Source organism: Macaca fascicularis, chromosome 7, assembly GCF_037993035.2.
Source record: "Macaca fascicularis isolate 582-1 chromosome 7, T2T-MFA8v1.1".
NCBI classification, from domain to species: Eukaryota; Metazoa; Chordata; class Mammalia; order Primates; family Cercopithecidae; genus Macaca; species Macaca fascicularis.
This window is the reverse complement of record NC_088381.1, coordinates 159,276,503-159,289,966: the sequence shown is the minus strand read 5'-3', so window position 1 is coordinate 159,289,966 and position 13,464 is coordinate 159,276,503. Positions and strand designations below refer to the sequence as shown.

Sequence of the window (13,464 nt, the reverse complement as noted above, 5' to 3'; positions counted from 1 at the left end):
GAGACACAGGCTTCATTTAGCTGTGGGCCTTTGAAGGGGACAGAGCATCCGTGGTACTGGAGTCACTCAAGCAGGATGGCAGGGCTGCCTTGTCAGGGTTTTGTCTCAGGATTAAACATGGTGTGGACACCCATGTTCCTGGTTTGGAAAGGATGCTCGGGCAGCACACCTGGCCCAGCCCCCATGGTCTTCAAAGGTGGGAACCTTTGGACCGCATGCAGATTTTTCTGGATGCACAGAACCTCAGGGTGGCTTCACCGACATGTCTCTTCCCCAGAGAGCAGCAGCTCCTCCCTGAGTGGAGCTGGCCCAGCCTAGCAGTGCTGCCCCTTGTCCACGGCCTGAACCCAAGGAATTGTCCCTTCGGATTGTCCTGGCCCAGCCTTGAAGTCAAAATCTCCACAAATCCCTTGAGGTCTCTCTGGGAATCCAGAACCACAGAATTTCCGAACCTCAGTCTGTTTTTGGTTTTTGTGTGTGTGCTTTTTGTTTTGTTTTGGTTTGGTTTTGGTTTTTTTTTGAGACAGAGTCTCGCCGTGACATCCAGGTTGGAGTGCAGTGGCACAATCTCAGCTCACTGCAACCTCCACTTCCCAGGTTGAAGCCATCCTCCTGCCTCACCCTCCCGAGTAGCTGGGACTACAGGCATGTGCCACCACGCCTGGCTAATTTTTGTATTTTTAGTAGAGATGGGGTTTCACCATGTTGGCCAGGCTGGTCTCGAACTCCTGACCTCAAGTGATCCACCTGCCTCGGCCTCCCAAAGTGCTGGGGTTATTGGCATGAGCCACCGTGCCTGGCCCAGAACCTTGGTCTGAGTCTTGTTTGACACAGAAATTGAAGCCCAGATGAGAAACTGGAGTGATAATATAAATAGGCGCTGTTTAGTTTCAGAGTCAGGGTGAGAGCCCAGGCGGGAGTTCTCTTCATGTCACACCAGGATGCCCTCGGTGTCCAGCTCGCTGTGATGTTACTGCTTACTCCTTAAATGCACTGATTTTTAATCAAACAGGCTGCTCTCCTCTGCCCTCTCCACTCACCCAGATTGCTCAGTGCAAGGGAGGAGTCAGGGGAATGTCAGCTTATTTCACTGATTATTAACTTTAGCAGAAAATGAGATTCATGGAAATGGCTTTTTGACAGAAAAATTGCCAACTAAATTAAGCCCGGCATCACTTCCTTCATTCTGGGAGACTAGAGTGGATTTCTGTCATGATGCACATGCTTCTACCATCCCCAGCCCTGCGCCAAACTGAGAATTAGGTTCCAGCTCCTGAGCCCCAAAAACGATTACCATGGTCATGAGCATCATCGTCCTGAACCCCACGTGAACATGGCCAAACTTCCCAGACTGGGGAAGAACATCTCAGCCCACATTAGGGAACCAGGTACCGCTGGGGGTGTGTGGGAGGGCTGGCTATGTCCTAAACATCTACTTCTAACTAGGAAGAACCACTGGATTGGAGCCAAAGCCTTAGTCAAACTCATCAAACCAAAGAAAGAGGGTTCGAGGGAACGCTTAAAATCCACCGTGGACAGCCCTCCCTGGCAGCTGGAGTCCCCAGACCCCGCCTCGCCGGCGGCCTCTCAGCCTCTCAGATCACAGCCCGAGAACTCCGACACCCCCCAACTGGGCTCCAGCTGTACAGAAGAGCGCGACGCCCACAACGGGTCTGCGGGGAAAGGTAGGGGCGGCCGCCCTGGCCGTGGTCGGGTGAGGAAGGGGGTGTCCTGAAGGTCTCTCGCCGGTGGCTGTGCACACCTGTGCAGGAACGTGCCAGGGGTGAGTGACTGCACATGCACCTTCTGCTTAGGTGTGTTATGAGCCAAGTAGAAATGTCAGCATGGTGACCGTTTTGTCCCATAATGCTTTTGTTATTTTATTTTATTTTATATTTTATTTTACTTTTTTTGAGACAGAGTTTCACTCTTGTTGCCCAGGCTGGAGTGCAATGGTATGATCTCAGCTCACTGCAACCTCTGCCTCCCAGGTTCAAGTGAGCCTCCTGCCTCAGCCTCCTACGTAGCTGGGATTACAGGCGCCCACTACCACGCCTGGCTAATTTTTTGTGTTTTTAGTAGAGATGGGGTTTCACCATGTTGGCCAGGCTGGTCTCGAACTCCTAACCTCAAGTGATCCACCCGCCTCAGGCTGGTCTCGAACTCCTAACCTCAAATGATCCACCCGCCTCAGCCTCCCAAACTGTTGGGATTACAGGCGTGAGCTACCACGCCCAGCAGCTTTTGTTATTTTAGAATGAAAAGCATCATTCATCACGTAGCCAGACAGATATTTGAATATCCGAAGCTGACATTCGTGCAGGTACCAAAGAGACAAGCAAGGAAGCTTATTTTGAGGTTCCCTCATATGTGCCAAAGATTTGTAGTAAGCCGCTTTGTGCAGGGAGATCCCAGGTGCACTCAACACATTCTCCATGTATATAAGATGTCCTGAAAGCCCTTGGGTGATTCATCTGTTACCACTTTGAAAGGTGGGTTACGACTTCTTCAGCCTGATCTGGCCATGTGTCCCACCAGCCATAGGACACCCTGTGCCTTTTCCCTCAGGGCTGTCCTTTGGAGTTTGCCAGAGGTTCTGAAACAAGAACAGAGTTTCTAGTCATGTATGCTGGATTTCATCACCTCTCAGGAGACACGAAAGCTGTACAGTTACTCTATATACCACGAGGCAATCAAACGGTACAGGGCCACCACTTCGAATTTGTATTATGCTCTTGCTGAAAGAGCTTTTCTAAATAAGAATTCGATTTTTGTACACACACATGAAAGGAAAATAGGAGCAAGATGAGTTGGTTATGACAATGTCTGTTTTGTCACTGTGGCCACCTGGCCAGTGGTGACTGAGACACCATTGAAACTGCCTCCTAATTTCCGAGATGTTAAAGTATAGGGGGAAAAATGTGTCTTAGAATCGATTAGACACAGCATTTACCTTACACATTGTTAAATTTTCAGCTTTACCTTTAAATACCATTTTGGGGGGATTGTTTATCCCGAGTCATTTACATTTTTACAAAGGATACCAGGACTTTCTGAAGACCCAGCCTATGCCTGAGACCCATGAGGTCTTGGAGGCGGAGGATATAGCACTGAGGACCAGCGACAGGCTACCCTCTGAGTGTGGTGTGTGCACAAGCCTTTCAGGGGGGCACATTCACAGGTACCTGTTGTGTCTCCTTCAGATGCAAAAAAAAAAAAAAAAAGCCTGATGCAGTTACTCATGCCTATAATCTCACTATAATCTCAGCACTTTGAGGGCCAAGGCAGGAGGATCACTTGAGGCCTGGAGTTTGGGACCAGCCTGGGCAACACAGGGAAACCCCCATCTCTACAAAAAAAAAAAAAAAAAAAAAAATTTTTTAATTTAGCCAGGCGTGGTAGCACGTACTTATAGTCCTAGCTGCTCAGTAGACTTGAGCCCAGGAGGTCGTGGCTACAGCGAGCTATCACTGTACTCCAGCCTGGGCGACAGAGTGACACCCCATCTCTAACAAAAATAATGTTCACGTACCTTATTCGGGGACTAATACTGTCATTCTTTATGGGGATGAGATTAGATAGCGTCAGCACCGTAAGACAGGGTGAGAAAAAGAAAAAAATTAGAGGACTCATGTGAGTAAACGATAAGCTTAACTTTTTTTAATCTAGAGGGGTTCTGTTGCCTCAGGTTTTTATATTGGCTCCTGTTTAATTTTTGGACGTTTGTCATCTCAACTTGTATTACTGTTTAAGTGGAATTAATTAACTAGAATCAGTCTGAGTTAGGAAAACTTTCAGAGAAAAAAATGCTTGACTGGTCCAAAGCGATCCATGAGCGAGCAGGTCCGTAACCATGGTCACGATCGCTAGCAGCCACCATGTCTTGGGTGCTCCCTCTGGGTCCAGCACCCTTTAACTACTTTATGTGCTTTATGCATCTCACTGACTCCTAACGACCCTGTTGAGGCAGGTGAAAGTGGCCTCCGCTTTGTAGAGCTGAGAAAGTGAGGCTCAACAGTGTGAATGAAACCCTTGCCTTGGGTAAGTGGGACCCAAATTCAGGTCGACCACACTCCGGGGCCTGAGCTCTTAACTGCATGCACTTAACTGCATGGACTGCCTCCGGGTAAAGCTGTTTGGGTCCCTGAAGATGCCGAACAAGAGCCTAGCCCTGAACTGGCCGCAAGGACACCAACCTTGAATGAGTTGGTCCCTTTTTCTGTGGTGTGAACCACTGTCGCCACCAGGTGGTGCTGTGGAGGAAGAAATAATGGAAATCCTGGCATCAACTTTAATCCTACATCAGAAATTGGTTAGGTGGATTAATGTTAATAGAAGACATGTTTAAGAAGTTAGCCCAATTGTCTGCTTTGTTAAGACACTGTAATTTAAAGGCTAAGGAGTGGAGGATTGGAGTGGAGGATGTATATAGAAGATCTAAAAGGAAATCATGATTCTTGGTTTTGAAGAGTTTAATATGCAAAGGAGATATTTAAATTATTTTAAAACTCGTCCTGCCAAAAGATTATTTTAGAGATACAAAATCATTAGTGAATACTTCAGGTAGAGTATTTGATTACAGCGCCCTGAAACGGATCATTGAGTGTTCCCAAAGTCTTTGGGTGGGAACGGGAGGATTGTGTGAGCTGAGCTGTTAGGGACCCTATCATTAAAATGGATGAGTAAGAGAAGCTGGGCCCTAAACTAATAAGCATTCGTGCTTAATAATTTGGCACACTGAAACTGAAAAATCATCTAAACCTTGGCCCCTTGGGCAGTATGTAATTCTCCTCACGTGCTGAGGAAATAAGTTATTGGCATTCAGGTGCCTTTAAATTAATTGAGTCAGAGCACAGATGATTCCTGAGCCCTGATTCTGGTCTGAGTAACTGTGTACTGTTTTCATCTTTCCTGGGCAAGATGGGATTCTGATTTCTTAAGTACATTTAGCTAATTTCGATTCATTTGTCATTATTGTTCATTTCATTTATTTGTGTTTTCTTTTTTCCTTCCTCCTTTGGGTTATCCAATTGGTAACAATTTAGCACCTCCGCGCAAAAAGAGTCCCTTTTTGAAAAGCAAAAACAAGGACAAAGACAAGTCTCCAACGACCCACCCAGCTCTCTCTAAACGTCTGCGGTTCTGGTCTTCCTCCGACATCCCATCCTCTCCTAACGAGCCTGTCTCTTTCTCCGACATTGGAGATTTCTAATCCCTTTCCTTTATCATGTGTCTGCATTGTGTATCCTCCTCCATTTCCAAAATTCAAACAAACAAAAAAAGCCAGCGTCTAAAAGGCCAGATGGCCGATAGCGGACCCCTCCTCCTGCCCCCAATTTCAAGCTTAAAGTAGCCAGCGTGGATTCTGATTTCAAAATAGAAGATGAGTTGTCACACTCCCTGGACCGTTTCTTCAGCACAACACAGTTTTAGGGGGAGCCTCAGGATATACGTGCACATGTCCTTGGGCCAGGATGTCCGTACTAAGTAAGTCGAGTGGCCGTGCCCCTCTCCCGTCTCTTGCACCTGCGAGCTTATGTTTTGCCCGTGTGTCAAGCGGCACTGGCGGGTGGTTGCTGCACTTTCTAAAATATACAGCCTCTGTCAAGTGAGGGGTTTTTTAAGACTTTATTTTTAAGCAGCTAAATTTAAAACTGCTGCCCTTCTCTCCTCTTCCTTTGTCAGAGCACTGAATTGTGGGCCTTTTCCGGTAAGGCCCTTATAAAATATGTTCTGTTTTGAAGGATTGATTGTTCCGTTCAGACATTTTGACTAATTGGATTGATTTTGCCAGCCAGAGTTCAGCCCAGAGTGAAGTTTTATGACTGTGCTGTGGTTTTCTGACATCTTGGATGCTGAAGTTAAAACAGCAGGAGACAGAAAGAACATCAGCACACAAATCATGCCTCGAGCAGGGGAAAATGCCAGCCGGCCCGCGAGGCCGTTACCGGCGGAGCATTTCCTGTCTCCAGCCATCCCTGGACCACCTCCGTTATTTTTGTCATATCCTGATACCATCTATATGATTACCTACAAAAATATGATTACCTACATGTTTTCCCTTACTTTGATTCACAGTATGTAGTTAAATGTATTAAAAGGAAAGATTAGTATCAGTCCTGTAAGTGGAAAACACAAGTATCATCATAAAAACAAGGTAATCGTAAGAATAAACACGTAACTACTAAAATGTGAGAGTTAATGTGCCACTGACTTCATCTCATGAGCCTCGCTCTGGGAACCTGGGCTGCCGCGGCGCCGGGTCCTCCAGACCTGTCTCCTGTGCACGCTGTTGGAATTGTGCTTTCTCTGTCCGCTGCTCATGCTAACTGTTCGTTCATCTCTGCCTCCCCCGTGGATCCTTGTTTTAGCTTCACCTGTAGGATGACCTGTCCCGATTCATTCCACCTGTCCCAATTCATTCCACCTGTCCCACTTCAGGCAGACTTGAGTCTTGCTTCTCATCAAGGTTATCTTTCAGAATCCACATTTCCCCTTGATTTCAAATCATCAGTTCTGGGCGCTTAAAACTGCACAGTGAACCCAGACTGGGAGTGACGGGGAGGGCAGACAGCTGCACGGGTGAAGAAGCCGAACTGCAGCAGTGAGTCCTGGCTCTGGGTCCATGGCCGTCGGGGCACACGGAGTGGGACGCTCTGCAGAGTGCTTTGTCGGCTCTTAGGAATGCCAGCCGTGTTCATTTTTATCTTGTGTTTGGAGAGCCTGTCCTCTTTCCTGTGGGATAGTTGGTCTTACGGACTGTATTTTTTTATGATTTTATATATGATATGATTTAATTTAATTTTGACCAGTTTTTGTTCATGGTAGAAAAGTTAGAGATTGCAGAAAAGCACAAGATACAAGGTAAAGATTTTCTTGCAGTTAGAGATTAAGGCTTCCCTTTTTGAAAACACAGAATATTGTGAGGTTAGCAATAAACTTCTATTTGAAGTCCTTAGTGAGTCCAGGCAGCAGGACCTTCGGATCCTCAGCTGCAGGTTTTGGAGCTGGCAGACATCTGTTAGGATCTTTGGAAGTCAGGGATTCGAGTTCCAGACAGTGTTACACAGGAGATGTGTCCTAGAGTGAGTATGTGTGACTTTTACCAGCAGTTTATCCCCTCAGGGGCTCCCTTTGTTTCCTCCCGGCCTCTCAGGGCTGGCAGTGTGACCCCAGCATTAGAGCCAGAGCCATCCTCAATGGGGCCTCCAACACCCGCCTGAGGCCAAGCCCTCTCGCCCCAACCTGCCCCACCAGGCCCCTTTTAAGTCGCAGCCCGAGAGCTGTGGCAGCCCCGCTTTTGTCTCTGTGGTCCTTGTGCCCTGCTGCCCTGCTTCTAGGCCATGGTGTGGTTGTCCACAGGGCACAGGACTTGGCAGCCTCATTTCTCAATGTCCTCTTCTGCCTCAGGCCCTGGGGATCCAAAACCAAAGCGAGGCTCCCCGCATAGAGGCAGCCTTGACTGCACAGATGCCTCCACCGATCCAGCCATGAGGTCCTGGCCCTCGGAGCTGGGCTCCCGGACCTGCTCAACTTCAGCCACCACTACAGCCCCCTCCAGCTCCACCCCCATCGCCCGGCACCCGGGCCGCACCAAAGGTGAGTTGCGAGCCCTTCCAGAGCCATGAGCGTCAGGCCTAATGTCCCTTCCGAAGGCCCCAGGCTCTTGGAATTCAGAGGAGTCGCTCTCCTCTCAGTCTGATAGGTGGTGAGCAAAGGGGTGAGGCCGCTGACAGGCTTTGGTGGCACAGATGCAGCTGTGTTTACCAGCCAAGGACTTTGGGCAGGAAACCCTCCAGAGGCCTAATTGCAATGGGGCCTCAGAACCCACTGCCACCACCAGCATTCAGGAAGTGAAGGCACCAAATAGCTCCAGAAGGGAAGGGAAGGTGGGCTGAGAACCAGAGTTTGGGCTAAAAGCAGGCAACTGCCATTGCCCTACCTTGGTAAAAGTTTGGAGGTTTTTTCTCGAGAGAAGATAAATTATATATTTTAAATTTGTGTGTGTGTGTGTGTAGTTTAAATTTTTTGTAGAGATGTGGTCTCATCTTGTTGCCCAGGCTGGTCTCAACCTCCTGGCCTCAAGCAATGCTCTTGCCTTGGCCTCCTAAAGTGCTGGGATTACAGGTGTTGAGCCACTACACCGGGCCAAGAAAGGATAGAGTCTCTGAACTGGAAGTTCACTGACACAGTTGAGGCAAGTGTTCTGTATTAAAATCAAATGGGTTCAGTGAAGGATTTACGAACTCCCTGTTTCCAGGGTGCCACGAGTTCACATCTTTAGGCATGAGATTAAAATATTCTGAGTAATCTCATTAGCCTGAGAGAGTCCCAGCAGAATGGCTCAGTCAGACCTTACCAGGTGACACTCAAATCAGAGATAAGAGAAATGATTGCACCCAAGAAACAAGAACAGGATGCTATAAAAAAAGCAACAGGGAAGGGAGGCGCATTTGGGAATTTAAAATATGCAAAGAGAAAGGAAGAGATAATGCTTAAAACCGAAAAGGGCATTCTCCTTATAATATAAGAGACAGGGAAATATCCAGAGAAACAGATGAAGGAGTTGAAAGTGATTGCCTCTGGGGTGTTAGAAGTCTGAGAGAGCAAGAAGGGGTTAATTTGCATAAATAAACCCACCCACCTGACTCTTGAAGCCATGGGCGTGGAGAACCTTGAGTCTGATCAACAAAACAAAGCAACAGAGACAGGGTCCTGACCTCAAGGGACACTCAAACTCCAGATATCCATTGCAGGTGGGCATGTCACCATCTCCAAAATGGAGACCCCGTTGTCATTTTGGAGGGGATCCAGGGTCTGCTGTCAGGCAGAAACTAGCAGGATTGAGGGTGGGACATTTCCAGTTCTCAGGGAAAGGCCGTGTGCTTGATGGCCCGTGGTTTCCAGGTGTGTTTCTGGTCAGGAGCTGTTGGTGCAATGTTTAGTCCGCAGGAATTCAGCCTGTCCCCTCAAGGGGTAGATTCTGATTTTGCCTCTTTTTTTTCCTTCTTCCTCCTGCTACCTGAAGACAACTTGACTGCTGAAAGCGAATTGCTCTCAGGGCTGGCCTCTGAGGCTGGAAGGGGCCCCCCAGGATACTCAATATTCAGCTCTTTTTATATCATCCTTAGGCCAGAACACACCTTTGGTCCACATGTCCCAGTCACAGCAGAGGTGGAAGAGTGATTTAAAGGGGATGGGAATCGGGAGTGTCAGGGTTGCTCGGCAGGAGAAATAGTGGAGGGGTAGGAGAGGCAGGTCCCAAAGGCAGCACCTGCACACCACGCCCTCATCCCAAGAGCTGGAGCTGCTGGGATCCAGGTGCCAGGCGAGGTGGCGGGGTTCCCTGTGGATGAGGGATGTTCCGTAACCGTGACTCACCAGCCTCATTTTCACCTTAGCCTATAACTCAGATGACAACCTCTGCGAGCCATCCCTGGAGTTTGAGGTCCCCAACCACAGGCAGTACGGTGAGTAGGGAGGGTGCTGCGTCTGCGTTTCCAGACTGGTTTTTATCCACGGTACCTTTCCTTTAAGCTGAGTCCTGTAGGGGAGTCCAACACCAAATGAAGATGGGAATGGGGGACCCATTCTTCCTTCCCCTCCTCAGGGGGCTGAGCATGTAGCTTCTACTCATATACCTCCAGTGGTGGGGAATTTGCTGCCTCCCAAGCATCACAGTTCTGGAAGCACTGACCTTTCCTCTTCATGCCTTCAAGCACCCTTCTAGGTTGGCCAGGAAGTTCCAGTGCCTCAGGTGGGGAGCATTCATTTCAAGAAGGTCCCTTACTGTCTTCACTTGGCTGCGGTTGCCCACAGTAGCTCTGAGGCGTATTTAGTCTTGGAAATTGTTAGAAGCACTTGTCATTTGATTCGGGCATGTTATAAATTTTTGCAGAAGGGGGACAGTAAACAGTACCTGCCTTCTCAGAAATTAAAAGCTCCTTTGCTTTAATTTTTGAAAGGCAACCCTAGAAGTGTGAGAAAATAATCCTAAAAAGACTCTTAGAAGTTTACATCGATTTCAGTTTACTTCTGAAAGGCTTGGTAAGTGTAGGAGCTGGCATCACCTCCTACCCCTATCCACGGTCTAAAAAGCTTGATGATGTTGACATTCTTACAGTCTTCTACTTGAGTAAAGCACTGTAATGAGGCCGGGCGCGGTGGCTCAAGCCTGTAATCCCAGCACTTTGGGAGGCCGAGACGGGCGGATCACGAGGTCAGGAGATCGAGACCATCCTGGCTAACACGGTGAAACCCCGTCTCTACTAAAAAATACAAAAAACTAGCCGGGCGACGTGGCGGGCGCCTGTAGTCCCAGCTACTTGGGAGGCTGAGGCAGGAGAATGGCCGGAACCCGGGAGGCGGAGCTTGCAGTGAGCTGAAATCCCGCCACTGAACTCCAGCCTGGGCGGCAGAGTGAGATTCCGTCTCAAAAAACAACAAAAAAAAAGAACTGTAATGAAACAATTGAATGAACGGGAGTCTTACATCTTTACGCTGAGCGGAGGCTAATGCAACAGGAGAAATCTGCCTCGTGTGCTGGGGGCATCTCCCTGAGCAGCCAGATTTGTGATCAGTCAGCTAACCATAGGAGCTTTTTTCATAAATGTTCTGTTTCCTCTAGCTTCTCTGAGGAAAAAGAAGGGAAAAGGATTTGCGTTGCAGTACTTGAATAAACAATGGTGCTTTCGGGCCGTTGATTGCTATCACCGTTTCCTTGTACTGAAATTTACTTCTTTTTTAAAGAGAGATGTGCATTTGTTTATTTCACGTTGTCACTGCTCAGGGAGGGGACCGACGCTGTTTTTAGGCTATTCACTATCACCAAGTATGTTTTTGGCTCAGTTTCAAACATGTTTGCTAGCAGGTGTTTTCTGGACAGCTGCTGTTTGCAGAGCACCTCAGCCCTTGGAACCAGGTGCCCCGTGGACCCGGGAAACGTGAATGAACTTGCGTTGGTGGCCTAGCAAGCAGAGGAACCCCAGGTGTCTCTGCAGGCTCCTGAGGTGGCTCAGCCCAACGCCTGCTGGGGGCTGGGGGTTGCAGGGACAACTGAAATGCCGTCCCTGCCACAGGGGTTCATAGCACAGCAGCGTGGACATGTTCGCTCTCGAGATAGGGCTGCTGGAGTAGTGACCCAGGAGAGGCCTGCGGGCCCTGGAAGGGATGGCCTGCCCTCTGTAGGGAATGGTGCCAGCCTTCCCCAAAGTCTACAGTGGGGTGGCATGGCAGAGCCACACTCAGGCAAGCACCCACTGTGGCCAGGAGAGCAGGTGGGCAGGTGCCCTCAGCACCATAAGCCTTGATTTTCTTCCTTTGGGGCAGATGTAAATTTAAGGCAAAGGACACAAACTGAAGAACAGCAAATATCCAGGAGAAGGGAGTGCCCCCTTCCGTCCCAGGCCCCTGGCACCTGCTCCCTGTGGGTCTCCTGACGTGACACCTCACTGGTTACAGGTACACACACTTACACGTGCACACACGTGGTCCTGAACAGCCCTCACCTTTCTTCCCATGGCCTCGGCTGAGGCTGTCCGCATGTGTTCCAGAAAGCTCTGTGCGGTAATAGAGGAGGACCCCCCCCCCCACCTCAACCTCTGGTTCACCCAGAGCAGCCTTGTTTTGTCTGCCCTCTATGCTGGCGTTCTGTGTGAGATTTCCTCTGTGGAGTTGTGTGAAGCGGCAGCCCCAGGCCTCCTACACGCAGAAAAGCAGAGTTGTCATCTGGTGGTGGCTACTTGTTCTGTGCCCAGCACTCTGTTGGGGAAGCCAGGCTTCCTCACTGGAGCGCAGACGGAGTCCCAGAGTTCCTCCTTCCTGAGGGCACTGGGCCTAGCTTTGGCACAGGATTGTGTTAGTGCGTAGTTTTTCTCAGATGGCTAATCTGGGATATACCTGCTCATTGGCTTTTTGATTTTAACACTGCCATTTCCTTTCAGTGTCGCGGCCAAGTAGCTTAGAGAGCAGTAGAAACACATCCAGCAACAGCTCACCTCTTAACCTAAAAGGTACGTCTTCTGCTTCTGTGTACTTTTAAAAATTGATTCGGAGCAGGCACAGTGGCTCACGCCTATAATCAGCACTTTGGGAGGCCCAAGCAGCTGGATCACTTGGGCCAGAGTTAGAAACCAGCCTGGGAAACATGGCAAAACCCCATCTCTACAAAAAGCAAAAGATTAGCCAGGCGTGGTGGCGCATGCCTGTGGTCCCAGCTACTCAGGAGGCTGAGGTGGGAGGATCGCTCGAGCCTGGGAGGTCAAGGCTGTAGTAGGCTGTGATTGTACTACTGCATTCCAGCCTGGAAAACAGAAGCGAGACCCTATTTTGGGGGGGGGGGGGGGCGGGGGGAAGTGTATTGGTGGTTTGGCTCTGGGCTCGTATTATTAGAATTTTTAAAATACATAACTAGGGGTTTCAAATACATTCTGATGCATTCAGAGGCCACACTGTACAGTTTCAGGCACAGACTGGGAGTTAGAATGGGTTGGGGTTCAGCTCCCTTCTCCCCCGAGCAGCACTGAGAATGCAGGCATGTCACAGGTCTCGAGTCTCGGTTACTTCATCTGTAGAATGGGGAGAGTAACACTAGTTCCATTCTACTGTGGCCACAGAACAAATCTGGAGGATTTTGATTCTTGGAACATGTATAGTTTGTGTTAGGCACAGAATATGGTCTTTCTTCATGAACCTTCCCTGTACATTTGGCCCCTCACATGTAGCAGGTGCTGAATAAGCTTTGAATACATGAATGAGCGAGTGCTAACAAGGGCAGTGCCTTGCAGCCAGTAATAACTTAAACTTTAGCAGAAGCTTTCCACTTTTATCTCAAGGTATTTTGTTTTTAAAGGCAAAGTGAAATTCAAAAGATTATTTAATAGACTTTCAGCCTGGTGGGAGTAAGCCCTGGGATTTGGGGCAGGGGTTTCTCTCTGATAGTTTGGAGTGGGCCAAAGGCAGCACGAAACCTCTAGAAGCCATCAGAGGGCTGCCGAGACTGATGAGGGTCCTCTGTCTCCTGCCTGGACACCCAGGCTCCTCCGAGCAGCTCCATGGCCGGTCCGAGAGCTTCAGCAGCGAAGACCTGATCCCTAGCAGGGACCTGGCCACTCTGCCCCGGGAAGCCAGCACACCAGGACGCAATGCCCTCGGCCGCCACGAGTACCCCTTGCCCCGGAACGGGCCCCTCCCACAGGAGGGTGCCCAGAAGAGGGGCACAGCTCCTCCCCACGTCGGAGTGCGGCCCTGCTCGGCCTCCCCCAGCAGTGAGATGGTCACCTTGGAGGAGTTCCTGGAGGAGAGCAACCGCAGCTCCCCCACCCACGTGAGTGACCCGGACACAGACTTGGCCCGTCTCTCTCCCTCGCTGTCTCTGCCTGGCTCAGGATCATAGCTGCAGAAAAGGATGGGGTGGGGGTGGCAAGGCCTAGGCACAGAGCTGGCTTGGACGTGAGAGGCTGACTA

General features: G+C 49.4%; 1 protein-coding gene across 12 annotated transcripts in view; it reads left to right on the top strand.

Annotated features, from left to right (window-relative positions):
* Positions 1-13,464, top strand: part of CCDC88C (coiled-coil domain containing 88C) — a 149,728-nt gene that overhangs the window by 129,817 nt on the left and 6,447 nt on the right. For 10 of the 12 annotated variants that reach the window (XM_045396885.2, XM_005562032.3, XM_005562035.5 and 7 more), the window contains 5 exons: positions 1,447-1,685; positions 7,411-7,599; positions 9,402-9,470; positions 11,943-12,011; positions 13,035-13,324. In XM_045396885.2, coding sequence (XP_045252820.2) covers positions 1,447-1,685; positions 7,411-7,599; positions 9,402-9,470; positions 11,943-12,011; positions 13,035-13,324 — 856 coding nt within the window. Of the gene's footprint in view, positions 1-1,446; positions 1,784-5,045; positions 5,375-7,410; positions 7,600-9,401; positions 9,471-11,942; positions 12,012-13,034; positions 13,325-13,464 lie in introns of those variants that run through there. The other 2 variants (XM_073998103.1, XM_073998104.1) reach the window with 2 other exon arrangements.